The 26,058-nt window shown below is 46.6% G+C and overlaps 1 protein-coding gene across 4 annotated transcripts in view; it reads right to left on the bottom strand.

Moving 5' to 3' along the window:
* The window catches only part of LOC149327339 (uncharacterized), a 65,905-nt gene that overhangs the window by 5,715 nt on the left and 34,132 nt on the right, over nt 1-26,058 (bottom strand). For all 4 annotated transcript variants that reach the window (XM_089562706.1, XM_089562705.1, XM_089562704.1 and 1 more), the window contains one exon: nt 4,468-4,700. In XM_089562706.1, coding sequence (XP_089418832.1) covers nt 4,468-4,567 — 100 coding nt within the window. In that variant the 5' untranslated portion in view covers nt 4,568-4,700. The remainder of the gene's footprint in view (nt 1-4,467; nt 4,701-26,058) is intronic.

The following is a 26,058-nucleotide window of genomic DNA, read 5'->3' as shown; positions in this document are numbered from 1 at the left end:
AGTACAGTTTGATCATTCAGTGATTAAATTAAAATTGCGTATTATGGCAAAATCTGTGAGATTTTCTCGTAAATGTACGAATGTTTTACACGACAGCCTAGGTAGCTGAATATTTTAGTATAAGAGAGTTTTCAATGACAACGACCTTTCCTTGTGCCCGAATGGAGAGCACTTCAAGGCGGAGTCACCCTGGACAGTATAGAAGACTCTTCAATAAAGATAACATGTTTAGGTTTGGTTTGGTTTATTAGGGTTTTACGTCCCAAAGCGATTCAAGCTATGAGGGACGCCGTAGTGAAGGACCCCGGATATTTCGACCACCTGGGGTTCTTCAACCTGCAATGACATAGCACAGTACATTGGCCCCTTGAATTTCGCCTCCACCAAAATTCAGCCGCCGCGGCCGGGATCGAACCAGCCTCTTTCGGGCCAGCAGCCGAGTGTTATATCCACTGAGCCACCGCGGCGGGTTACAGTTAACAGGCTGTTTAATCCTATCGGGAAAAAAAATTGACACTCGATTTAGGTGTCGGCAGCAGATATAAGCACGGAATGCATTCAGTAAAGGCGTACACTGTTCCCGGATGTTTTATATTCAGTAAAGGCGTACACTGTTCCCAGACGTTTAATAGACGGTGTTAGCTGCGCTCGAGTTTAAGAAACTACGAGCCACTTCACTCAGCCACGCACTCTGTTAAATTCGCCTGTTTGGGTGTTTAGCGACAGAACGTGACACAAAGACTACTGGGACGTTTCCCCCTGTCCGAATAGCAGGTGCTGCCGCCATCTCTTCTTCTTCAGCACCTGCGCGTCTCTTCCCTCAAAGTCTAATTTTGGTGTCCCCCAGACAGTGAGAGTGTGAGTGCCCCAGATTGTGAGTTACGTACTGCGCCTTTGATTTTCTCCGGACTAATTTTTCACGGCGCAGTGAGAGCGCATAAAGGATAATTGACTACAAAAGCATGCAGCGCATAGCGCAAGATGCTACCAGTTAATCCTGCAGCGTATAAGCCCGGCCGAAGCATTTAGTTATTAGTGTTGGTTAATAATGCATGAGCTCTTTTAACAGCTGCACCTGCGTCAGTGTAGCGCATCCACTACCAGGCTGTTCACTAAATCGTCTGTCTATAGAGCCTGTCCTCATCTATAAACGTTTTCAACAAGTGCAGTGCTAGATAAAATAACTACGCCTTAAAATCTTGTTAAGACTGACATTTAGGTGCCGAAGGTTTGCAGAGTACAGTCGCGAGCAAAAAATATTAGCACAGATCACTGCCGATCAGAATTGGGATATCTCGCCACGCGGCGCTCCGGTTCGCAGACCTGCCTATCGGGCCGCTTCCAGGTTTGCAGCCTAGGGGGGGGGGGGGGGGGGGGGGACGGCAGGAAGTAAGATTTATCAAGCGTGCACCGCCCGAGCGTTGAAGTGCCGACCCTACGTGATTGTGCATGCGACATTTATTTTGGCTCGGTTATCATGAGAAAAGATGGCTTCTTTTTATTACTGTTCTTTTTATGCCTGGGAAGGTTTGTCAAAAGAACTCGCGGGAACAATAGATGATAGCGCTGCTTTTAACCAGTAATTTTGCTGGTCGGTGACAGTGCGCTGAACCCCCCTAATACTGTAGAATGTGAGCGCCCCGGCACTCACGTTATCAGCCTCTTCACCATCCGCAGCGCCACGCGTTGTCATTCCAGCGCTCCGGTGTTCCGTCATGTGTGCTAATCTTTTTTACTCGCGACTGTACTCTCTGAGCACCCGAATGACACAGGGCGCTTCATGATTTAGCAGTGCTGAAAAAGTTGCAGTGTCGTGCGAGTATTCTGTAATATGTCTCGTCCGGCATAAAAAAAACATATTCGAATTCTTTAAGGCGTAACTAAACTAAGGTCCTCTGTTGGAGCGCAGTGATTCAACTTCCACTTTTTGCTTAATTTTTTTTTCTCCTGAACGACATCCGGACAGAATGTTCGAACATTTTCATTAGTTCTGGTTCATGAACGGCCTCTGATTCGCCAGTGTTCCCAGACTGTTCGCCTGAATTTGCCATTACCGGAAGCAAAAGGCATTTTGCGCTTAAAAAGTAGCAAGGTTTGCTGCTGCTGTGGAGGGTGACGGTGAAAATGCTAGTTCTTTCGTACCTCTATCGGCTTTAGGTCTCGCATTTATTATACTGCACACCTCTTACACTCCTTTAAAAAAAATGTGCTGTTTCCATGGCCTATGTGTCAAATTGGAATTCTTTGAGAACAAACCACGCTCCCACTCCTTTGAATACCTGTATATCAAGAGGGAGGTCTGCCAATCATTCCAACATAGTTGCTTCCTCTAAATCTGCCTCCTGCTCCTAGATCGAAATAACTTCCACATTTAACCAAGGTAATGGTCAGAATGTTTACAACTTTGACGTAAATGCGCACCCTGGCGTGCATGTATAGGAAGAATTATGCGTCTCAGGATTGATAAGACGTGCTAAATGCTTCGGCGGCCTAGACAACCGCATCTCAGAGCATGAAGAAAGGGCACAGAGAAGCCACCGTTCTAGATATGGTTCCACGCGTTTTATGTTCGTTTCAAGAAATACGCGGGCTTAATTTAATTCTTTGGAAATTTCGCTGGATTGTATATAGTCCTGGTAAAACCTACGGCTATGAACCTTGCCAGAAATCGAAATTGTCGCACCTTGCATTAGACTCGAAAAATATTTTAAAATTTTTTCTACTGTTGTTTAGTATGATTTAATATTTTTTTTATTAGTGCACGTTTTTCTTAAAATAAACTTGATGCAAAATTCAGAAATTCCGCATGAGAGTAGAAGCCGTTACTTTGCACAAGATAAACGAAAAGATGTGTTTTAAGAAAAAAAAAAGGATTCACAGTTTTCTATCTCTCGCTGCGATAAAACTGTCCCCATTGAACGGTTGCTTCGTCACAAAGACACAAATGTACTTTGCCTATTGTCTCTAATTTTAGTGATGTAAAATGCGTTGATTAAAATCTGTCGAAATTATTGTTTGTATGCATATTTCGGTTTTTGAGTAATACGCACGTAAACTTCCAAAACGCTCTTTCTGAAAATTGTAAATAAAGAGTGTGAAAAACCTGAAAAACGTGTGGAACAGTAGCTAGAACAGCTGGTTCTCTCCAAATCCCCACTCCACAACAAAAAAGGATCAAGAAAGCATCCTTAAAGCAGCGAATACTCAACAGTAATACCCTTCCTGAAATCAAGACAAATGCTCTATCTGAATTTGGCTAAATCTGCAAATGGATTTCTTTTCAAAACCGAAATCTTACCGCACCTTAAGAAATACATCTTGATTGACTCTGACGACTCGCAATTTTGCCGAAGTCTGTAGAGGATACAGCAGTCTGCTGGTATGTGCGTCCTATGATTTAAACTTTTTTTTATTAAAACATTTGTTTATAGGCTTTCTCCTAAACTTTTATACTCGTTACACATAAAACACTTCTGCAACAAAAAATAATTCCGACGCATCCATAAATACGTTGTTCATTCATCCTGCCGGCTCATTCTCTGGAGGCTGGTGGTGAAAAGAATGAGTACTCTAATGGAAAGAGAATACTAGTCAGGTGGCAACGGGTCCACTGTGATGGCAGTGAAAAAACAGTTACGCATTTGCCCGCGCGTCATTTTGAAGTGTGCAGTGTAAACCACGAAGCATTACAATAAAAAACAAGACGCACTATTGCGCGCCGTGTAAAGCTTTATTACAGCGCCAATTTTATGGCTAATATCTCGGATTTCACAGAGAAGTTTTGTTTTGTCATTTATCTAACAAAGCGGCGTTGATTGCTAGATCATTTCGGCTTCGGCGCTTCGCTTCTGCTTCGGCTGGAGTCACTCCAGGTTGGGACAGCTGGGTTTTTGCGGGATCTGCTGTTAAGTTTCTGTGCGGGTGGCGCGTCTACGATTACAATCATTGAGCATCATAGCTCCCCTGCGAGTTTTCTACAGCTGAGTTTTAATGACGCACTACCTATTATAGTAACCATGCCTACTTTAGTACCTTACTTCATCCACCTTTTACGATACTGTCCAGGCATCCACCCGATGCATGGTTGCCAACGTGGGTTTCCAGAACTGCATACAAATCTTCCACAGGGTAGTGCAGAGCGTCGAGAGTCGTTTCGAAGTGGTTGGCGGCGTGCTGAAACTGCAAACCTCAAGCAGTGACAGCAGAGGGCAGAAGTTGCGCGATGCATTCATTGCCTGCTTGCATGGCGCGGTCACCCGATTGCGTAGAACTACGAGCGGTTCTGTGATAACGGGTGGGTGTCCGCCCCTCCCGAAGCCGACAAAGTTATCGCGAGGCAATGCGAGGATCGTAACGTGGTATGCTACACCAACGCCACTAGCCAGTATTAAGAGGAAAATGGCAAATACAGCTGCGCTGTAGAAATACTTAATGTAGCTCAAGTTAGACACAAGAACAGTGGCTTACCGATAACAACGCATGCCAAGAAGCAAAGCCGCATAGCCTTGCTCATCTTGTTGCTTGTCGGTTCTGGTTCACTACTGCCTATGTTGAAATACCTCTGCATCTTGGTATTGGGTCAGCCGACTCGCCCGTGTGTGCTCTATCAGACGTACTGGAAATGGTTACCTTCCTACCAGGTTCACCATGAAAGACGGAGACGGGAAGCAGGAGCCGCAGGGCACCCCGATTCCAAATCCCTGCAGTTGAATTAGTCGAGGTTATTCATGGAGTAGTAGTAGTAGTAGTAAGTGGTTTTATCAAACATGGTAAATGGAAGGCATAAGATTGTTGCTAGCCATCGCTGCTGGAAACACCTGAGCTGAGGCAGCGGAAATAAAGGGACCGAAGGCAGTGTGTAGAAGTGAAATGAAAGAGGCGAGGGGATGGTAGAAAGAACAGAGATAGAGGTACACTGGTAATACATCTATTTACATATTAACATAATAACATATATACAGGTCGCATTCATGGAGACAGTGAATTGAAGATTCATGAAAGGAAAATGAGAAGGAAATGTGGCAGGCTCTTTGCATTGACGAATAGCATAGCGAAGAGACGTAGAGCTGACGGCTCCATCTGATTGCTCTAAGTACCTGAAAATGCGTTTACCACTCGCGAGAAAGTACGTGTAGTTCGCTGCTTTGCTTGTAAAGTTATAAACCACTGAACATTCTGACCAGTTTCAAGTAGACCCCATTGGACATTTTTAGCATACCGGATATGTATGCCGGTTTACCGGGCTTCTTCCTCGCACACGCAATGACATGCGTGCGCGCAGGTGGCGCCACTGGGGTGCGTAAGGGGCTTCCCGTAAACTGGTATACGTGTCCGGTATGCTAAAGACACCTATTAGCGAAAGCTTGCGCCCGTGACAAGTGACGATGTGAAATGAATTATACCGTATTTACTCGCATAATGCTCGCACTCGCGTAATGCTCGCACCCCCCACATTGGCTATCAAAAATTGGGAAAAAATTTTTCTCTGCATAATCATCGCACCCCCAAAATTACTGCCGCGAGCCGTCTGCTTCTCGTAGCGGTCGCCATCTATTGACCGCGGCTACAACTACCGTATTCACTCGATTCTAACCACCCCCTTTTTTTCACGATCGCGATGCCCAAAGTGAGAGGGGGTGCTTAGATTCGAAAAATGCATGCTCTGACGCCGGGCGGCAAGATCAAAAGACCGTCCTTGGAGCTGCTGTGCAGCTGGGTATCAGAGGCATGGGCGATGATTGATGTAGACATGGTGGCCAGAAGTTTCAAAAAAACAGGAATTTCGAACGCCTTGGATGCGACTGAGGACCACCTGGTGTGGGACGACGAAGAAGCATCGGAAGTTGAAGAAACCGATGCCGCAGAAGCCAACGATTCCAGTGTCGACACGGACTCTGATCCAGAGTAGAATTGCCTGATAGGCGTACGCAACGCGAGTAGTGACGGGAGGTTGCGCGCGGCAAATAAAGTGCTTTAGCAGCTTGAGCTTACGTTCACCTTGTACTTTCATAACGAAGGTAAGTTCCGCTTGAAAGTAATGTTTTCGTTATATTTACAATAGCGGACCTGACAATCCCGATCTCGCACCCATTCATCTTTTCATTTAACACTCCGAAACATTTGCTTGAAAATTTTCCCCGCATAATTATCGCACCCCCAAACTTCGCGTTGATTTTCAGGGAAAAAAAGTGCGAGGATTACGCGAGTAAATACGGTATATGCCGAGACCAGGAATTACACCAACGTAAGGTACTTAAATTCAACGAGTGCTCCTAGTTATTTGCCTGGGGCGCTCAAATAAAAGTGTACCGAACATAGTGCGATCATGAACCCGCGTAGGACATCCTTTTAAGTAACGTAGTTTTTCTTTTTCAGAAGTAACCCTAATGTCAAACAGTGGTGAGGCTGACGTTGAGTTGCAACGGTTTCTGTCCTTCATGCTGCTTATACCTGCTAGTAGCAACCATTAAATGGGGATTTCTTAGCCGTGCAGCGGAGCACCAATAGCACCATTTAAGCTCTAAGTCTGTGTAAGGTAATAATAATCCTCGTCTCCGCCATTCGACACCTTTTGGTCCTTATGAGTGCCGTAAGGCGTGAGCAACGTTTGTGGATAAAAATTTTGAATATTGGAAAATTGCAAGCTACTGTTATGTTAGTATTAAAGGTAATGGTTCCTTATTTCCGTGTGTAGCAAAATATTTCTTTTCAGACTTTTTCTATCGCTCTCGTGGGGCAGTACACTGTCTTAGAAAACTGGTGAAAATTGAAGTTGTATGTAGGGAGAACTGCAGATATATTGATTGTTATAGCAAAATCTTACAATATATAAAATTATGGCGTTCATAAACTTTTTCCCGTTGAAAAATGCTTTTGTTCAGAATTTTTGGATATTGGACAACTGAGGCAACAACCCCGTACATTGATTACTTTTTGCACAGTCGAATTTTTATTTAAAATGCTCCAGAAAGTAAATGTCTTTTCCCTTCTGAAGCAAGATAAATTACAAAAAGGCAGGTATATAAGCAAAGAAAAAGACGAGTGAAATTAAAAATAACTAAACAAGCAAAAACGAAAATATATAACATCTAGAAGAAAAAACAGAAAAATAATAAAATGCAAATTGAAAACAAACAAAGAGAATATAAGTAGACATGAAAAAAAAACGAAAAGCAAAAAAAAAACCGGAACTGCGTGTGCCCGCAAGGCGAGCAAATAGCAAGATCCACATGACATCCACATGCCCGGGAGAAGGGGCAGGGCCACGGTCCAACAAAATTTGCCATATGGTGCCCACCATCATATGAGACATGGGGAAGCGCAGAAATTGCAGGGAGGTCTACGAGCCATGCGGGCGGGAGTAAACACGAGAGACAGGTGAAAGAAGGGAAGAAACGCGAACAGCAACACGAATAAGCAAAGCACGAGACCGAGGGGAACCTAACAAAGACGGGAAGTCATGAGGGTAAAGAAAGTGTAGATAGCCGGGGAGCCGCGCTGATATGTCCGCGGTGAGAGGGCAGGAACGCGAATAACGGACAAAGTTCCCCACAACAGGAAGGAGAAGGAAGGATTGGATTGCAAAACGATGGAAGCACGAGGGAAAACGGCCTTGGCAGTTAGAGGAGGGACAACAGATCGGGGTGGAGGGAAAGAGAGCGGGAGATGGTTAATAGAGGGAACAAAAAGAGTCAGGAGGGTGTCATAATGTTCCGCGGTCCATGTCTATGGCCAGAGCCTGAGTACGGTGGTACTCATGCTGGTGCGCACTGACAAGGGCGACAGCCACGACGGCCGCAGGAGGCCGCGCGCCGACGCCAGTGAGGCGGGCCCAGTCACCGAGCTCGTTGCCTTAGGCCCCAACATGGGCGGTGTTGGGACTGGGGCATCCCACCGCTGCCACCACTGTTGGGACTGGGAGTCCGAGCCAGGAAACGGTCGAGGCGACGGTGAGTAAAAGGACGTTTATGTACAGTATGTACAAGGGCTTTTACATGATACAAGGGTCAAGAGCACCACGGGCAGGCACACAGAAGAAGGGCGGCCCCGGCGGCGAGCGTAGCTCCGGCGTGATGGCTCTTCTGCTGCCCGTCTGCTGCTCGGGTTCAGCGCGGCTCCGTTTTTATAGCCGCTGGTAACGGTTACGGCAGCCAGCCGTTCAAATCCTCCAATCACTGGCCACCGTTCAAATTAGACCAATGGTCGAGAGCCGGCGAGCGTCGGAGGAGTTCGCACCGACGGAGAGGAGGAGAGGAGGAAGGGTCCGTGTCGGCGCCGCGGCGGCGGGATGAGTCACGCTGCATGTCGCGACTTGTCCAAGAAAGTCTGGGCCTGCTTTGAGCGTCGGCGAGCGCGCAGCGCTGGTTTAGACAGGCCAACCAGCGAAATGTGGGCTCTGGCACTACAGCGGGGACATTTGAATAAGACAGGACGCTGACGAGAAATGGCGGCTAGGGTGCGCTTGATGTCTCGGACGCGTGAGTCGTTCGTGGAAAGAGTGAAGAGCCTGAACGAGGGGAAGGCAATAATATTAGAAATGCAAGGGTAAAGGAGAGGGGGCGCGCCGAACATAACAACAAGCCTCGTGAAACGAAACAGCCTCGGCGCAGAAGGCACTAGAGGCTGTTTGAAAATGAAACCGGCCCACGTTCCGCAGCGCGCCAGAAGATGAGAATGCGACATGAGCAGCACCCGCAGAGTGGTACGTGTAGGAACCGTCCGTAATATATGATGGCCGGGATGGGAGGACTGAGAAAGAAAGTGAGACGGGAGAGTACGGGGGAAGGAGAACAAGGAGGCCAGAGAAGGATGGTCGCACAACGGATCAAAACGGGGCAAAATATCTTAAGGTAGGTAAGTGTGACCTTAAAAGGTGACGTGATCTACACCGTATAAAAGGTTGTACTCCGCACAAAGGCGATCCAGTTCCAAGGGAAGAGGGGTACCCAGAGGAGTACCTAAGCGCAGCCGTGCCCGTTGTGCGGAATGCCCCTGTGATAGCGAGAAGGGGGAGCGCTGCACAGAAACAATCTTCTCCCGAAGGCGGTAACTGACACTGCGGTGCCACCAAGCGGGCGCGGCGAAAGTGAGAGCAGGTTGTATTACCTGGAAATAAAGCCTACGTAGAGAAGAAGGAAGGACGGAATGGTGGACCGATAGAATTGAGACAAGACGCGAAGTGGGCCACACAGCAGCGCCAGCTCGTGGCGCTGCAGGCCGGAACCAGCACAATGGTATCATCGGCATAGGCCTGTATTGTTACGCCAGGAGGCATTGGACACTCGAGAAGGTTTGCGATTATTATGTTCCACAAAAGGGGTGAGGCAGGGGATCCCTGAGGGCTGCCGAGAGTGGGGTTGGCAGACACCTCCTCACCAGTACCTGTACGGTAGACTACCGTGCGCTGCGAAAGAAAGGAGCGCAAGACGTGATACAGATTGGAAGGGAGACCGCGGCAGCGAAAGAAGCGAAGGATGAGGGGGTGCCAAACGCTATCAAACGCACCCTGAAAATCAAGTGATATAGGAACTACGGCCGTGCGGGATATGCAGAAATTTTCCACAGCCGCTCGCAACGAGGCCAGGGCTCGCACTGCGCTGCGCAAATGAGTAAACCCAAAATGGTTGTGGTGGGGATGGCCCCAGGCATGCAAGAAATAGTAAAGACGACCGTGAAGTAGGCTTTCTAATAGTTTACCGAGGACTGAGTTCACCACTATAGGCCGGTAGAAAGTAGGGAGGGAAGAGGGATGGTTGTGCTTAGGATGGAAGATGATCCGCCCGCTGCGCCACGCGGAGGGAAAGTGGCCGAGACGGAGGGCACCGTTGAAAAGGAAGAGAAAGAAGGACGGGTGGGCACGCCAGAGGCCCGTAACCAAGGGCGCAGTCAACCCATCCAGGCCGGGAGCCGGGCCAGTACCGAGTGCGTTCACAAGCAACTGAAGCTCGTTACGCGAGAACGAAACGTCTCGCGGTACAGGAAGATGATAAGGCGACTCGACGGATGCACGGATAGACGTGTGTAATGGTGAATCTAGCAAAGAATTGTCAAACGCGACCTGTGTCTGGAGCAAAAGTGCCGTCGACTCGACGAAAGAAGTCGTCAGAACGCCGCCCTCTGTGCCCAGAGGTGGTAAGAATACGGGGGCGCGCAGTTTGCCGAATGCCTTCTGAAAGGGTGCGCCGATAAGGTTTTCGCGAGTCGCATCGTGACAGGCCTGGCGCCACACCAAGTTTTTCTCTTCCCTGATGCTGCCACCCTGTCTGCACTATGGCAGCTACCGACGGGGCGTTGGCGTGCGACAACGTGTTACATGCCGTGATCCTTGACAACATGGAACATATGGGCTTCCCTCTACAGGTCGTAAAATCAATACATAGTCTGCTTAAGGACGGTACGTTTTCTGCCCGGGTAAACGGAGAACAAGTCGGTAATTACAACTCAACTATAGGCGTGCCACAAGTTTCAGCCTCAGTGCATCTTCTATTTAATATCGCACTTATGCCACTGGCGTGGAAATGAGCTAAAATACCACAGGAGCAGTTTATTATTTCAGCGGGCAATGTCACGACTTGGTCTGCTCACAAAATTCTCGAGACACAGAACTTTCATCTGCAACAGGCCTTCATTTCACTAGGTTAGTATACTTATGTTGCTGGCCTGGAGCTGTCACCGTGAAATTCCATCAACATTCATGTTGCAAACAAGAATAAAAGAAAGCAAATGGCATCTAAAAGACTCATTCTGAAGATTGAAAATCGGTCACTACGGGAGGCAGATGAGTTGAGAGTCCTTGGCCTAGATATATTGTGTTCAAAGGAACACAATAGCTCCACAATATTAAAAAACCAGCAGCGACTTCCTTGAACTTCATCAAACGCATTTCTTCTATGGGAGGAGGAGCCAGCATGGAGATGGCCAGATGTCTTGTACAATCGTTTCTTCAGCCTAGGATACTGGAACAGGCCCAGTTCCAACGACTGACGAGATGACAAAGGGCGGAGTTCGAAATAATCAATAACAGTGAAGTGCGCACCATCACGTCCTTACCAAAATTACCACAACCTCAATTTTCCAAGAATCTGCACAACGGAATACACTGACAGAACTTAGTGATCAGCGAGAGACAAGAAGAAATCCAAAGCGAAAGTGCGTTATGCCTGAAGCATCCTTGTACAATGCAGCGACAGTGCAAACACTTGCAACGGCTGACCCCCTCCCCCCCCTGAGAATTCACGACTGTTACGACAAACAAGACTACTACATCTAGTCGTAAAGAGAATCCGAGAACTCGAAATCTGCTTGGTGTATGCCTAGGAACACGTACTGTATATACGGGCTTATCGATTATAGAAAAGGGCAGTATAACAACAGCACGCAATGCGCACCATCACTGCCTACCAAAACTTAACCCCACCTCGATTCTCCAGGAATGTACAACTGAATATGCTGACAGAACCACTTAATCAGCGAGAGGCAACCAGAAATGTGAGGCGAAAGTACGACATGCCCATTAATCCTTGTACAATTCGGTGATAGTGCAAACAGCGACAACTGTTGACCCTCCTTCATAGGAATCCACGACTATTACGATTAAACCTCGTCGTAACTAAACGCATTCTGCTCTACGTGCGGCATAGTCTCAGCGGTTCATGCCCAGACATTAAAAAACTAGCATATCTCACGTTCGTCAGACCAAATCTTGAATACGCGATCAGCCATCTGGAACCAGTCACAACCATACCTCGCCGCAAACCTTGCGCCATTCAAAACCGCGCCGCATGATTTATCATCTCGAACTATTCAAGACATTCAACTATTCAAGACTATTCAAGCGTCACCTCAGTGAAGAGAGACCATGACTTGCCGTCCCTCGCATCACGCCGCTTCATATCTCGTTTGTGCCTTCTTCACACATTTTATTATCACCCACGGTCCATAAATGAGCTACTAACAACACCACTAAGAAGATCTGCCCGTTTAAGCCACAGCCAATCTCTAGCACGGATGTCTACCCGCACCCTTTAAATAAGTAGAACATTTTCCCCTCATCCAATAGTCTTATGGAATTCCTTACCCGAAAACATAGTCGAATGTACAGATAGAAAAGAAGCGACAAGACACAGCGCTCGTGTCTTGTCGCTTCTTTTCTGTGTCCTTGTCCTGTTTGCGCTGTTCACTCCTGCCATGCACCAACAAACTCAACTCTCCGCACTTTTATAGAACTCACTTCTGTAATAAGCTAAAACTTCAACCATCCTGAATATACCGCACCCTTTGTATTCTTTCGTAACTTCGTTCAGTTGCATTTCTGCGCCTTAGTGTAATTAATATTTGTTGCTCTTGCTTTTGCTTGTTTGCTGTTATTTCAATTATATGTATTTCTGTATTTTTTACTGTACTTTTATTTCTTCTGGTTCTTGCTTGATTTCGCTGTGTTTTTTATCTTTCTCTTCACCTTTTTCCATGTTCAAGAAATATACATCATGCTAATCCGCCTCCCCTTATGTAATGCCCTCGGATCCTTGAGGAAAAAATAAATGAAATGAAATGAAGCCGAGAACTCAACTTTGGTTCATGTATAGCTAGGAACATGTAGTGCATGTATAGATGCGTAAATTATAGCAAAGGGCGGTAGACAAGCAGCTCGCAATGCGCACCTTCGCAGCCTTACCAAACTTAGCCCCATACCGATTTTTCAGGCTTCTGCACAACTGAATACACTTACGGAACTAACTGATCAGCGGGAGGCAGAAAGAAATCTGACACAAAAGTGCCTCATGCCCATAGCATCATTGCACAGTGCGGTGGCAGTGCAAACACCTACTATGGCGGACCTCCCCTCCATGGGAATTCACGAGTATTACAACAACCAAGGCGACTAAACCTAGTCGTAAAGTGATGCCGAGAACTCGACCTCTCATTGATGTATGCCAGGGAACATGCATTGCATGTACGGACATGTCGATCATAGAAACGAGCGCTAGAACAGCAGCCACGAACCCGACACACAGAGAGCTAAACGCACCACCTTTGTCAAAAGTACCCGTTCACAGGTGCTTTGTTTCTTAGCCGCGTAGCAAAGCACTTATGGCAGCGCTGAAGCTATGAATCTGTATAGAGTAAGGTGAGCCCTTGTGCTCAAATTCTGACACCTTTTGGTCCTGAGAGGTGCCATAAAGTCTTCGTTATACGGTTGAGAAGCAAAAACCTGCTGCTCGGTTACTTTTGACAAATTGGGTACATCACAAATTCGTATCAGAACATCTTGATACGCTTGTGAGGGAACTTTATGCAATTCGCGATGCTATGGAGGCCATAAGTAAAATAGAGTATAGAACAAAAATTCGTATGTATACAGAATTCTTAGCAGCAATGAAAGAATTGAAAAGAGTGTCAAAGACACTGTGTGCAACTCAGGAGATCCATGCACTCAATAAAAAAAACAAAGATACACATGCAGGTAGTCTGGACACAAGACGATGCTGAGAACGCTGAGCAGAGAAAAGTAGACAATCTTGCACACCAAGTTCCAAACACTAATGCATACCCTACAAGGCTCCCTTTTGACGCCCTCTCCACCCTCCCCATCTTAGCATCCTGCTTAAGGAAAAGTACACGTGCGCTCATTCCCCGTGCACTTTCCTCCTCCCTCATAACCTATCGATATTGGAGGAGGTATCGTCTACAAGGATCAGGGCTGTGACGGCCCTTACCCCGTCGGTCACGTGCCGATGGGACTCTGAAGAAGACGCAAGACCCAACACTTGCCCCGAGATGTTCCACAGTGGCCGCAGCGGTGGATGTTCACCTCAAGGACACGCATTTTACAGGAAGTGGGACTAACGGCGACAAGATAGGAGGGATTTCTCCAAGTGGCTGACCGACAACTATAAGAGCAGATGTCTCCTCCGGTCCCTTCATGAAAGCAGCTTATATGATTTCTTTTGATTAGTGTACAGTGATTCCACATTATGCCTAGATGGAAAGTGTGCAGTAAAAAAAAGAAAATCATCGCTACGACTTACTTTTCGTAATCCCGTTTTTGCACACCGGAACAATAAGATGGCTTTGGGCAGAATAACATTCGGTAAACACTGCAAAATCGCAAATGATACAGTACCGGGATCTCTTGTGGATATCGTTTTAAACACAGGAAGCACAGAGTAGAAAGTTATATAAATAGAGCAGGAGGGAAGTGGATAAAAACACATTGACACGTAAGTACATTTGTGCCCCTACCGAGAGAACGTGCACTCTATGGGAGGAGAACGAAAGAAAAAAATGCGAGGGAAATTGACGATGAAGAAAAAAAAAGTAGTAAGGCTAATCATGGCACCGGAAGCACTCTTTGCTTCATCGAAGCTAAGCGGAGGAGTACTTTATCATGCGGCGGGACACAAGGCTACACCACGCGGCTTTTTTTAATGTAGTATGTGGAGGGCTTCATATATCACTCTTGTTTCAAGAAAACGTCCTCTTTGGTGCGTTTTAAGGACAGAATCATTTGAATTGTCTGCAAGCGTGAGTGTAATTCGTGGACTGTGTTTAAGCCAAGAAATTGTGATGTTCTCTTAGTCTTGTGTTTTATGCACCACCAGGTTTGGCCGATCTAAACTATGTTCACCTAGATAGCAGAACGCGCAAATTTTTTGGGTGTTAGGCGCGTATAGAAGCACGTACGCAGCTCTGGGAGTGTCACCTATACGAGCCCACTTGTTTGCAAAAAGAATATTTAGGCCAAATGAGGCGCTGTGTAAAAAACAAACAAAAGAACGTCACAACTACTGACATTTAACTCTTTTCACGAACTCAGCTGATCATTATACACTATGGAAGACTTGCTTCACTTGATCCAGTAAGACGAATTCTTTAAGAATCGACATGAAGTGCTGGGCCTTCGAAGGTTTCACTTTTATCTTTATGCGGAGCGCTTCGCATACACCCGTTCCGTTCGTTGATCACGGTATCTGAGCAAGATGTCACCTTCGTAAAACAATGTGTATTACGCTTTCCTTTGTTTTATGAAGGAGACATCAAGCTCAGACACCCTCAAAAGCAAACGGAAAGGGTGTATGCGAAGCGTTTTACATGAAGATAAAAGCAAGACCTTCAAAGGACCGGCCCTCCATCTCGATTCTTAAAGAATCCATCTTACTAGACTAAATGTAGCAAGTTACTTTCGGCGCTCTGATGGGCTCTTTGTGTTGTTATAATCTAGTTTTTTTTCTTCTTACATGCTTTCGCGTGGATTAGTATACACTGTACGTCTACATTCTGAATGGAAACACACATTTGTGAGTGAGAGCTCGTCTACTTATCTTCCTGTCTTCGTCTACCAATTCTGTGCTGCTGCTTGACCAAGTACCTGGTATATCAAGATCCGACTTTTAGGGGAGGCATGACAGCCTTTTGATGTCCGAAATTACCGCGATTAAATCTAGTACAAGCCAAGTTGAACGCAAGATTTGTTTAAAGGGGACAAAGTTAATTAATCGGTATCCACGTCGGCCTAAAGAAATCAAAAGTATCAGTAGGGTAGAGGGACACAGGACGATGCTGGACTTGCAACTCATTTATTCGCAGGAAACACAGAGATAAACGCCCTTCCTGTGTCCTGTGTCCCTCTCTGTGTCTGCGTCCTTCCGCTGGTTTTTATGCGAAGCATATTACTAGAGCTACACTACAGCCCGTCGAGCGCGGCGGTGGAGCTACCATTGATCTTTAGCGTGACCACGTGACACCACGTGACAACATGACGTCACAGCAGAGGAGAGATGGGCTGCAAGCTCGCGCGGTCGGCCGCGGCGGTGGAGGCTCCACATCAGAGGCGCGGCGGCTGACCACGTGACGCTACAGCAGCGGTATAAAGCTGAGCTTGCCTCGCTCTCCGGGCACTTACGAGACGGCCAGGTGTTGGGATGCCGCCTAGAAGCAGGGCTGATTTGAACGAGAAGCGAAAGCTTCAGCGTGCCACAGAGACCGATGAAGAGCGGGATGGGATGAACGTCTGGCTAAGCGGCGTGCTCAATATGCGGCTCAGCGACAACGTTCTACAACAACTGAAGAACAAAGCGAGGAACTTTACCAAGCCTAGCCATCAATATGCCTCGCATCTGACTAGGCTTAACCGTAGCTAAGCCGCAGCCATTTTTTTTTTCATTACAAATAAAATGTACTCAGTCGCGAATAAAGTTCGTTGGAAAGGAATAGTCTATCACTACGAATAAGATGATTACATCTCCTCTGTGAATGAAAGCCTGTACAGTAGCAAACTTAATCGTTATCGTAATCACCAGCCGTGTTGCGTTACCTGCGTGGCAAAGCCCTCTACAGTCTCCATTTTACCCTCCTCTGGGCCAGCTGCGTCACCTATCTCTGCAAACTTCCTTATCTCATCCGCCCACCTAGCTTCCGGCCTCCACCTCCTACGCTTGCCTTCTGTTGGTAGCCAGTCAGTTAGCCTTCGTCCACTTCTTAATTTCGACTAGGGTGACATTAACTAGTGATTGTTTCCTTACCCACTCTGCTCTCTTCGTGTCTTTTGTAGTTTCACCTATCATTTTACTTCGATAACTTGCGGAGCTGTTCTGCATTTAAGCTGACCCCTTTTTGTTAGCTTCTAAGTTTATGTTCCAGCGGGGCGAGTAGCGCATCGATACATCTGTTATAGTATCCTTTTTTATTGACGAATGCTATTCATGTTGTTAACAGTATCTTCATTCATGATCTGAGAGTATCTTCGAAATACGCTCCACCAATTTTTATTTTTCCAATTCTTTCACTCTCGTCGTCTGGATCTTCTCTCACTACCTGCACTATGTAGAGGTATTCTCTACCATCTGCAGCGCCTTGCTGCTTATCGTAAACTGCTGTTCCCTTCCACGACTTGAAAGTTACTATAGGTTTTTACATATTAATTTTTAGACCCACCTTTCTACTTTGCCTGTCTAGGTCATCAATCGTGCTTTGAAATTCACCCAGTGAGAGACATAGCAAGGCAATGTCAACACCGAATCGCAGGTTTGTAAGGTGATCGAGTTTAACTTTGATCTCCAACTATTCTTGAACCATGTCTCTGAATACCTTCGTAAGCAAACGGCTAAAAGAACAGGCGAGTTTCTGAGTCCCTGCCTAACAGGCCTCCTAATTGGGAATTTTATTACTTTGTTTATGGAGGACTAGTGTAGCTGTGCAGCCTTTATAGTTGCTTGAAGAAAACAGTGCAGCAACAGAGACAAGAGAGAAGACGGGACAGGCGCTGACTAGCAACTGAAGGTTTATTGCAGAGGAACACAAAAAATATACTCTCCTAGCGCCTGTACCGTCTTCTCTATTGACCCTGTTGCTGCGCTGTTTTCTTCAAGTATGTACCAACTCGCTCAACTCGCCGTTTTACATATCTTCCAGTATTTTTACATAATGCTCTTCTGGACCCTATTTCCTCAACGCATGCATGTCTGCTGATTGTCAAATGCTCTCTTGTACTTTATGAAGGCTAAGTATAGGAGTTGGTTGTGTTCGCCGCATTTCTCTATCAACAGACTAACCACTTAAATGCGGTCTATTGACGAATAGCCTTTGCGAAACTTGCCTGATCTGGTGTTAATTGAAGTGTAAGTTTGCCCTAATTAATTCTTGTCCCAATTATCGTTGTAAATACCTTGTAGGAAACGGAATCTAAGTTGGTCGGTCTGTAATTTTTAAGTCATGGACGTCCCCGTTCTTCTAGATTTAAACAGCGTTAGCGGCCTTCAAAAATGCCGGTATGGGGAGCCTGCGCTGCCCAGGTGGCACTGCAGTTATTGCACTATTCGACTAAAAACTGCTGCCTCCAGTCGCTTGGGCCGCTACAAACGCGAGGGCACGTTCTGAACGATTAGAAGCCCGCGTTTGGTTGATAGCACTATTTGCCTCGCTTCTGTAGACATGACCCAGATAACTGACACGCACCACGTGCGGCTTCGACAGAGCGCAGAAGCTCACGCCAATAAGCTCTGGAAGGTGGCGTGGAATAGCGCTACGAGTGGCCCAAAAACTGCTTGCTCCTCTCGCTATGCTGTGTGTTACGGCGCTGCAATCGACACGGCAAACTTCAGCGCAGGTTCCCTATGCTCCAGGCCACAAGGCATTACGTAAACTAGGTGGAAAAGTTTTCTGCCACAATCTCCCCACCGTCCTTCAAGATACCTGATGTTACCTTGGCCTCACCAGCTGATTTGCCCATCTGCATTGCATCTTAGGCTTGCTTTACTACCGTTTCGTTAGCTGCGAGATATCCTGTTTTCTGCACTACTGCTTCTCTCATTATCGTTCCAATTACAATGGCTGCTGTATAGATGTATGTAGAAGCCTTGTTAATGATGTTTTCCTCTTTGCATACATCTCATTTCTGCCTGTGCCTAGTTTACACTTGATTGCTTTCAGGCGACCTTCGTTCTTTACAACATACTGGATTGACTCCATTATATAATCATCTTACGTCGGTTACCTTACGCATATTGACTAACTTTAAAGCTCAGCTAGTTCTATGCTGTCTCTTCAGTTAGAGGCTTTCATGCTTCCGACTTTCCTTAAATAGATCTTTCCTCTCCTGAGAAAGCTTATCTGTATCCTCTCTAAGTATACTACCACCTATTTCTAATGCCCACTGCTGAGTGCTATCGCTGAGATAGATTTTAGTTCATTGCTTGAACAATTAAGTAACAACATCGGTTAGATCTTAATATCTGTTCTGCTGCGAGATCCAGAATTCCTCTATTTTCCCTCTTATTCCTAACTCATTGATGGGCTTCTTTCTTACTAGTTTCGTCCATTTCTTGAGCAAGTATGAGCTAATTCGACACCTCACCATGCTATGGAAACCACATCGCACGTAGACAAACACCTCCAAATCCCGCGCGATACCAGAGTTTGTGCACGAAGTGAAATCGATTTCATTTTCAGTCGCCGTTCAGGCTCTGCTACGCCAACTTGCTGGCCCTAGAGTGCGGAAGAAGGTATTCATGATCCGCAAACATTCTGTCTCTGCTCACACTACAAATAACTCACACTATCTATGCCATAATCACACACTCACGAATATCCAGCCTGCTTCTTGGCAACCTTGGCATTCAAGTTGCCCATTAGTACATCATAGCGTTTTTATTTTATTGTGTCTGTCTGTTCTTCTGCCGTCCAGTCCATCCCTGCTATTTCGTCCTGCCATTTTTTCCGTGGTGTTTAACTACGACAGGCCGTATTAACGCTGGGCACTCGGAACATCTTTACGAGACCCCACAGAAAGAGCCTAGTTCAGGCTGGTCATTTTTCTTTTTGTGATGATTATAGCTTGCGCTTCAGTTCTGTTCTAGTCTTGTGAAAGCAACCGTGCTGTGAAAGAAACCGTGTTATCAGACCTCATGGATTGCACCATGGCCGAACACATAACGCTGTCGCCAAGCTTTTCCCGCTACGGCTACAAGTACTCTCGTTTTCATCTTAAAAATCATACTCTTGAGTTTTTCACACGTTCATCTGTTTTCCAAAAGCGTTTCATCTATCATGTGTTGCATCAGAGGAGGTTTCGGTTTATTCCTTTTTTTAGAGATACTCTGGTCTCAAGGAGACCAAGCAGGTGGGAGTTTCTGCACATTTTCTTTTCATTCACATTAAAGAACACATATGCGCTGTGCTTGACATAAGCAACAGAGAAAAGAAAACACAACAAAAATTAACTAGTCGTCATTCTTGTATAGCAAAATGATGGCCTTCGTGCATTCAGAACAAAAACCAACTTGCATAGGCAACCCTGCATATTGGGAGTAACCGAATGAAAGGAGGAAAAAGCAGCCAAGACGATTACGAAGCAAAATACATGAGTAGCGCCTGGTAAAAATCATTAGTAGAAATAAAACTGCCCTGAATAACTACACGAGGAAAAAAGTAATTTTTAAACAAGTTAGTGCGTGCGTGGAAAGAGAGCAAATTGTCAGCGCGGTGCCTAGACGCGAGTGGCAGGTAAGGTTGAATGTATGGCCGTCCGTTAAATTCTAGAGACTCGTTATACCTCATGAAAAGTCAAGCTATTGTTCATCGTGGTTCTAAGGCCAGGACATGGTTGTCATCTATTAATTGTGAAGGGGAATCAGTTCATGAAGTATATGCTTCGCATACAGCTACACGACTGTGTGTAAGCATTTTCTGCAGCGCAGACGAATCCATACGCACGCAGCGAGGTTGCGAAGCACTTTTATATGCACTTGCTTGTGCAACCTTTTATAACAGCATGCTTGGAAATTTATTCAATATGCTTGCTTAAGTAACACCTTATTTTACCTACTTTCTGTCTGAATGAAATTTAAGCAGATGTTTGAATTTCCCAGAACACTCTCTTTTTTTACGTTTTTCGCTAAGAAATGTACTGCGCTCATAAGTTACACGGGATAAACAAATGCGTGTAGAAATAATTCTTTTTTTTTGTTTATCCACTTTATTACGTCCAAATGTAATCCTTGCGACATTTATAGGCAGTATTATCAGTGTGTCAAACTGTAATACGGCCAGTTTATGAGCCATTATATTTTTTTAATACACCACAAGCAATAGTATCCTATGTTGATAAAAAATTCATGCACAACGAAAATACAGTGGAAGTGTTAAGCTTTAATTTTAACAAATTCTCTCGTGCAAAAAAAAGACAGCTTCTAATAGAGAGCACACGGGAAGTGGCCAGAAAAAAATGCCGCGGAAGTTGACGTGCCGCTCTAGGTGCAGGAAGCTTTTACTTAAAAAACCTGGATTTTGCTGCCTTTCGACTCAATTATTCTCGCCCTCCAAAAGCGGGAAGGTGGGCCCATAATTAGTTGATACATCTTTAACAAAGCTGCACTACAAGAAAGCACAGCCAGAAGACAAACACATGAGAAGTCCGCTCAAGCTAGCGGTTTATTCCTGAAGTGGATCAAGTCCGGCGAAAGTTTTATGCACAGTTCATGGTCTTGACGCTCTCTTTTCTTTCTCCTTTTTTTAGTTCGTGTTTAATGCCTTTGTGTTTCGATTTAGTTCGTGCTTTTTTGTTTTGATATATTTTTGCCCGACCCCTTCCCTGGACAGCCACGTGTGGCAGCCGAGTGTTTGATGAGAGCCATGCCCTCTTTGTACATCTTTATGTGCTTTCCTGTGCACGGCTAAAGCTTGTGGTGGATCAGAATCGGCACTCATGAAAATATCCACAATTTATGGCGCTGTATCTCGTTTTTAGGTATTGTTAGACTCCACGGGTTAATCGCTCGGTCAAAAGATAAGCTGGAAACAGAAATAGTTGAGGCATACTTGATTAAGCAGCGGGGCTTCATGTGCGTGAGCAGGCTGTCTGTTTCTTTAAAAGACGAACAGATTGCTTTTCTGCGCGGTTCTATGCCAGTTTATTGTGTTGCTTCTTCATTCTCACGCCTTCTGGTTTTGCATATTTTGGTGCCTACCTTGCGGTTATAAGCGGTTCTTTTGAGATAATAAAATCAGTTGGTAGTTGGCACTTGTCCTTTCTTTTGCGTGTTCAGGTCCTCGTTTTCTTGCGCCATTTTATTCATTTTACTATGTCTGTTCACCAGCTAGCTCAAACTAAAGTCTTGCAGTCCACATTTCCATCAGCACAAATCGTAAACTGATTCCCTTTTGATCCAGTGATTATTTTCCTTGCAGCCTTTAGCAGCACCTCAAAGGGTACAAACTGAGATGCTTCTTCTGTATCTTTTGAAAGGGGTGTTAGTTGGAGCAGCACGCTCTCCCTTCCCATATTTACTTCGAGAGCTCGGCTATTGTCCATGGGCGTCCACAACTCCCTTACGGAGCTGACGGAAGCCCACCGTACGGCGCAGCTCCTCCGTCTCTCCCGTACCCGTCCGGGTCGCGCACTTCTATTCACCCGTAAGCTCTTATCCTGCTTCCCACCTCACAGCCCATCCCTTCCCAAGTCTCCTCCCTCCTAATTGTTCATCCCCTCCCTAAGCATATGCACCCTGAACACCACCCCTCCCGCAGAGCAGCGCGAGGCTCCGCGCTCTGGCGTGATGACGGACGGAAAGCTGCCGTGGCGTATGTGGATGCCGTCTCGTACAGCCGCTACCCAGCCCACACCCTTGCAGTCATTGACAACTCTCTCCAACCCACTCGTACTGCCTCAATCTACACTTCGACCTCTGTAGATGCCAAGGAGGCAGCTGTTGCCCTTGCCGTCACGCTGACCTCCACGGAATACATTTTCAGTGACTCCAAGCCTGCGGTCTACAACTGCGCGGTTGGACGGGTGGCGCCCCCGGCCATCGGCATCTTACGTTCAGACACCATCCCCTCTCGCCCCATCCAAATCATCTGGGTGCCAGCTCACGGGGCCCATCCTGGCAACGAAGCGGCTAATTACATCGCTCGCGATTTGGCCGAGCGAGCAAGCCCGCCCCCGCCGGGAATGGATACGCGCGACGTGCTTCTCACGTACCATGATATTACTTTGCACTACCGCCTCTCTCGTCTCACTTTGCCCCCTCCGCACAAATCTCTTTCCCAGCACCACCAACGCTTGTGGCGTCACCTTCAGGCCCCCACCTTTCTCACTCCTGCATTTCTTGCCCTCCGCCACCCCGGAGCGTACTCGCCTGCTTGCCGCTTATGTGGCAGCTCAAGAGCGGACTACGCTCATATCCTATTCTCCTGCCTAGCACACTTGCACACTGCCTCTTGGAACCTAAACAGTCCGCAGCAGTGGGAGGTTGCTTTGTCTAGCACCGAGCCGAATCTCCAACTTCGGCTGGTGACCTGGGCAGAGGACGTTGCGACTAGGCACGGCCTGGACGCCCCAACCGGCAGCCTGAAGGCCGCCCACAAAGCTGTTGCGTAATTTTTCTTTGTTTTAGGCCTTCTAATAAAAAGTTTTTCACCACCACCTCCCCGACAGCAAATAAAATAAACGGATGAAGTGGTAGATTTCCAAAGATGCACACGAAAGCAAAAACACTTCAAACGTACGCCACAGTCCCGTGAGTGTTTTGACTAGAGGGAAAAACTGATTTCCCGAGTGGCGTGGCGCAAACTTTCGTGACTTTGGCAGGAATGTATAGCCCGATAAAGGAACCAAGTTAGGGCATGCAGTAGGCCAAACTGGTGATTCGCCGTGTGTAACATTGCACAAACTTTAGAGAGACGCATGGAAGAAGAAGCAAAGAGGATAATCGCTGGGCGCCAACTAGTTCAGCACTGCAGGAAGTGACCCGGGAAAAACAATTTGGGCGGTATCAAGTACACGCTGCATAATTGAGTGGCTAACGCATTTGTTCATCGCTGTGATAGTTATGCAGCTACGCAATTATTTTACTCGATAGAGCTCAAGGAGGAGCTGCGCTTAAGTTATAACTCTTTTCTAATGCAGCAGACTTTCCCAGTCCTACCGGTCTAAAATATTCTGAAGCCAGAGCAGTTTGGTGGATGGAACACACCAATTACGGGGGACTAGGCAAGACACAGCCGTAAACCAGAGTAACTGTTCAGCAAAAGATAGCCGGTTTCGTAGTCTTCATTCATTCTAAAACCTATAAAGTAGACATATCATTGCACGCCGTCTTGAAGAAACGATTCCCTGCCAAGGAGCAGTTTCCTCATTTCAGGAGGAGTCTATAAGTTCGCTACCTGTCAATGCTGATTATATGATTCGCGCTAAATAAGGTGTCGTCAGTTAATCCTCACGCAAACGGCACGTGTCTGAAAACTTGTTTGCCGTCTGTGTGGATGCAGTGGTTTTATTTTATTCTATTGCTAAATTAATGTTGCCAAGTGTTCTCACAGATTTGATCCTCCAATCTGGTCAGTCAAATAAACCTCGACGACTTTTAATCAGTAAGCATTAATTGCCTAATGCGTGGCTTGTACAGAAATTCTTCATATTCCCTGTACATAAAGTAACATGGGTACGGATATTGACGTGCAGCCTAGATTGGACGTGTTTGTGCGCTCGGCGTCAACTTTGACTACTTTCCCAGCGACTGTCTGTAGAACCACTGCCACAGCTTTGCTGCGTGCTGTGGTTAGCCGCCATCTGATCGTGGACTTGCCTTACCCGTAGTCGGCCACCTTCTCCGAGGTCACGGGTTGTCCCGCCGCTCCGCAGCTTCAACAAGCTAGGGCTACGATGGAACGCTTTCGACCCCCAGGCTCTACGTCTTCAACCAAATGTGCTGCCGAAATGACAGGCCAGTCTGAAACATACTTCTTAGGAACCGCTCAGAAGAGAAGACTCAATGTGGCGTATCGCCGCTGTGCAAGTTGGCGGTTAAGCCGCGTGAATGCTTCAATGTGTCATCTTTGGCACACCGTCTCCTTCAACCGACCTTAGAATGGTGCCTTGGAACACATGGATTTCAAAGCTTTACAATTCACCCCCCCGCCCCCAACACCATAACCGTTTCAGAGCACTGGTTATTCGACGTCGACCGCCTCAACTGAAGACTTTGCCTGCCTCTGCTTCTACTACCATGACAGTTCAAGCTCATCTGGCATCTGGTTCAGACCTTCGGCGTTATGTCGTGTCGGGTGCCGACACAGACTTCGCAGCCTGGGGTCTTGTTTCTTCGTTAAATTTCTCCACATATAAGGTGGTGGAAGCTCTCTGCATGGGCACGGGACGTACAGGCGCGGTCAAAACTGAACGGAGCACGCAAATGCCTTCGAATATTTTTCACGCGTCACCTAACTGAAATTTCCAGCAGTGGTACGTGCATGCTGGTAGAGGAGGTTGGTGGGCTTTCTTGTAGACATACAACGCTTCTTCATTACCAATATAGAAAGCGTGATTACACTTCGAACGCAATAGCGTGCTCCGTTTACTTATGGCCGCGCCTGTAAGCCTCTTGTTACTCTGCAGGGGACTCTGTCTGCTCCAACTCGCATCTCTTTTTATGGTGTCATCTTGTAGCACCTCAGCGCCCCATCACAGCCTCTAAACTCCTGAAGCGGTTTACTGTTATCGCTGCTCCTGGCCAGGACACATCAATGCGTCTTTCCCGTATTCGACACACACCTGTAAGGCGGCTTCTGATTCCAAAGCAACATCGCTGCGCCCTAGTTACTTTCAAAGAATTTCCAGTGAAGCACCGAGTTATAAAGAAACGGTTAAACGCTCCAAGGGTGCTTGCCCGAAGCCAATGCCGGAGTCGTCAAATGGTGTCTTGCCTTCACCGAACCACTTTGCACTACTTCCGCTTACCTATGGTGACACCACCGAACAATCTGATGTTGATGAAGCTCCTACCGCCGCCAAAATGAATGGTCAAGCATTGAAGCTGGGAAAATCCCATTTTGCTAAGCCACCTCGCAAATTAGCCGTTATAAAGAGCAACATTCAGATGTTATTTCCGAATTGGGTAAACGGCTTGCATTTCTGCAAGAGCAGATGCAACGTCTCTCCCAAAACAGGCTTTACTTGGCGAATCATTTAGTCGCCATACTACTCTCCCACCTAATGTAATGCGGTACATCGTTAGCCCCTTGTGCAACGCTACGGCCTCTTCGGTTACCTTCTGCAGAGTTGCTCCACTTAGTGGCGCGACAACTGCAACAACTGCGAAAGCTATGATCGCTAACCTTTATTTGGTTTCCTAAATATGTACTCAACACTGAAAAGCCACCTATATGTGTTACAATGGAACAGCCTGGGTTTCCTGAACAGGGCAAGCAAGATTCGTTATCGACGGCGCTTAAGCAACCTTCCTGCGTGGGCATTACTTCTACAAGGGACAAATGCTCTGCCCCACTTTCTGGTTTTACTGCCTACTCCTGTCCAACTATTCCAGACCGCATGTGAGTACTGCCTCCAAAACGCGTGGAAAGGCCGAAATATACATAGCCGCTTGTTAGCCCCCGACTGAAGTTCTGCTGGCGCCTCGGTGTAACAATTGGCAAGAAGTTGTTAATGTACTGGTTCACCTTCGCCGCACTGGCGTGATTCTTGTGTCCTGCTGCATACGTCCCTACACTAGCAGAGCTCCTCGTCTAAAGCTAGGAGTCGAGGTCTTTTTCGCTGTGCATACCCGG

The sequence above is a fragment of the Amblyomma mixtum genome, chromosome 10 (assembly GCF_055824585.1).
Source record: "Amblyomma mixtum isolate Tamu chromosome 10, ASM5582458v1, whole genome shotgun sequence".
NCBI classification, from domain to species: Eukaryota; Metazoa; Arthropoda; class Arachnida; order Ixodida; family Ixodidae; genus Amblyomma; species Amblyomma mixtum.
Note: the sequence above shows the minus strand (reverse complement) of the source record. Positions and strands in the feature narration are given on the sequence as shown.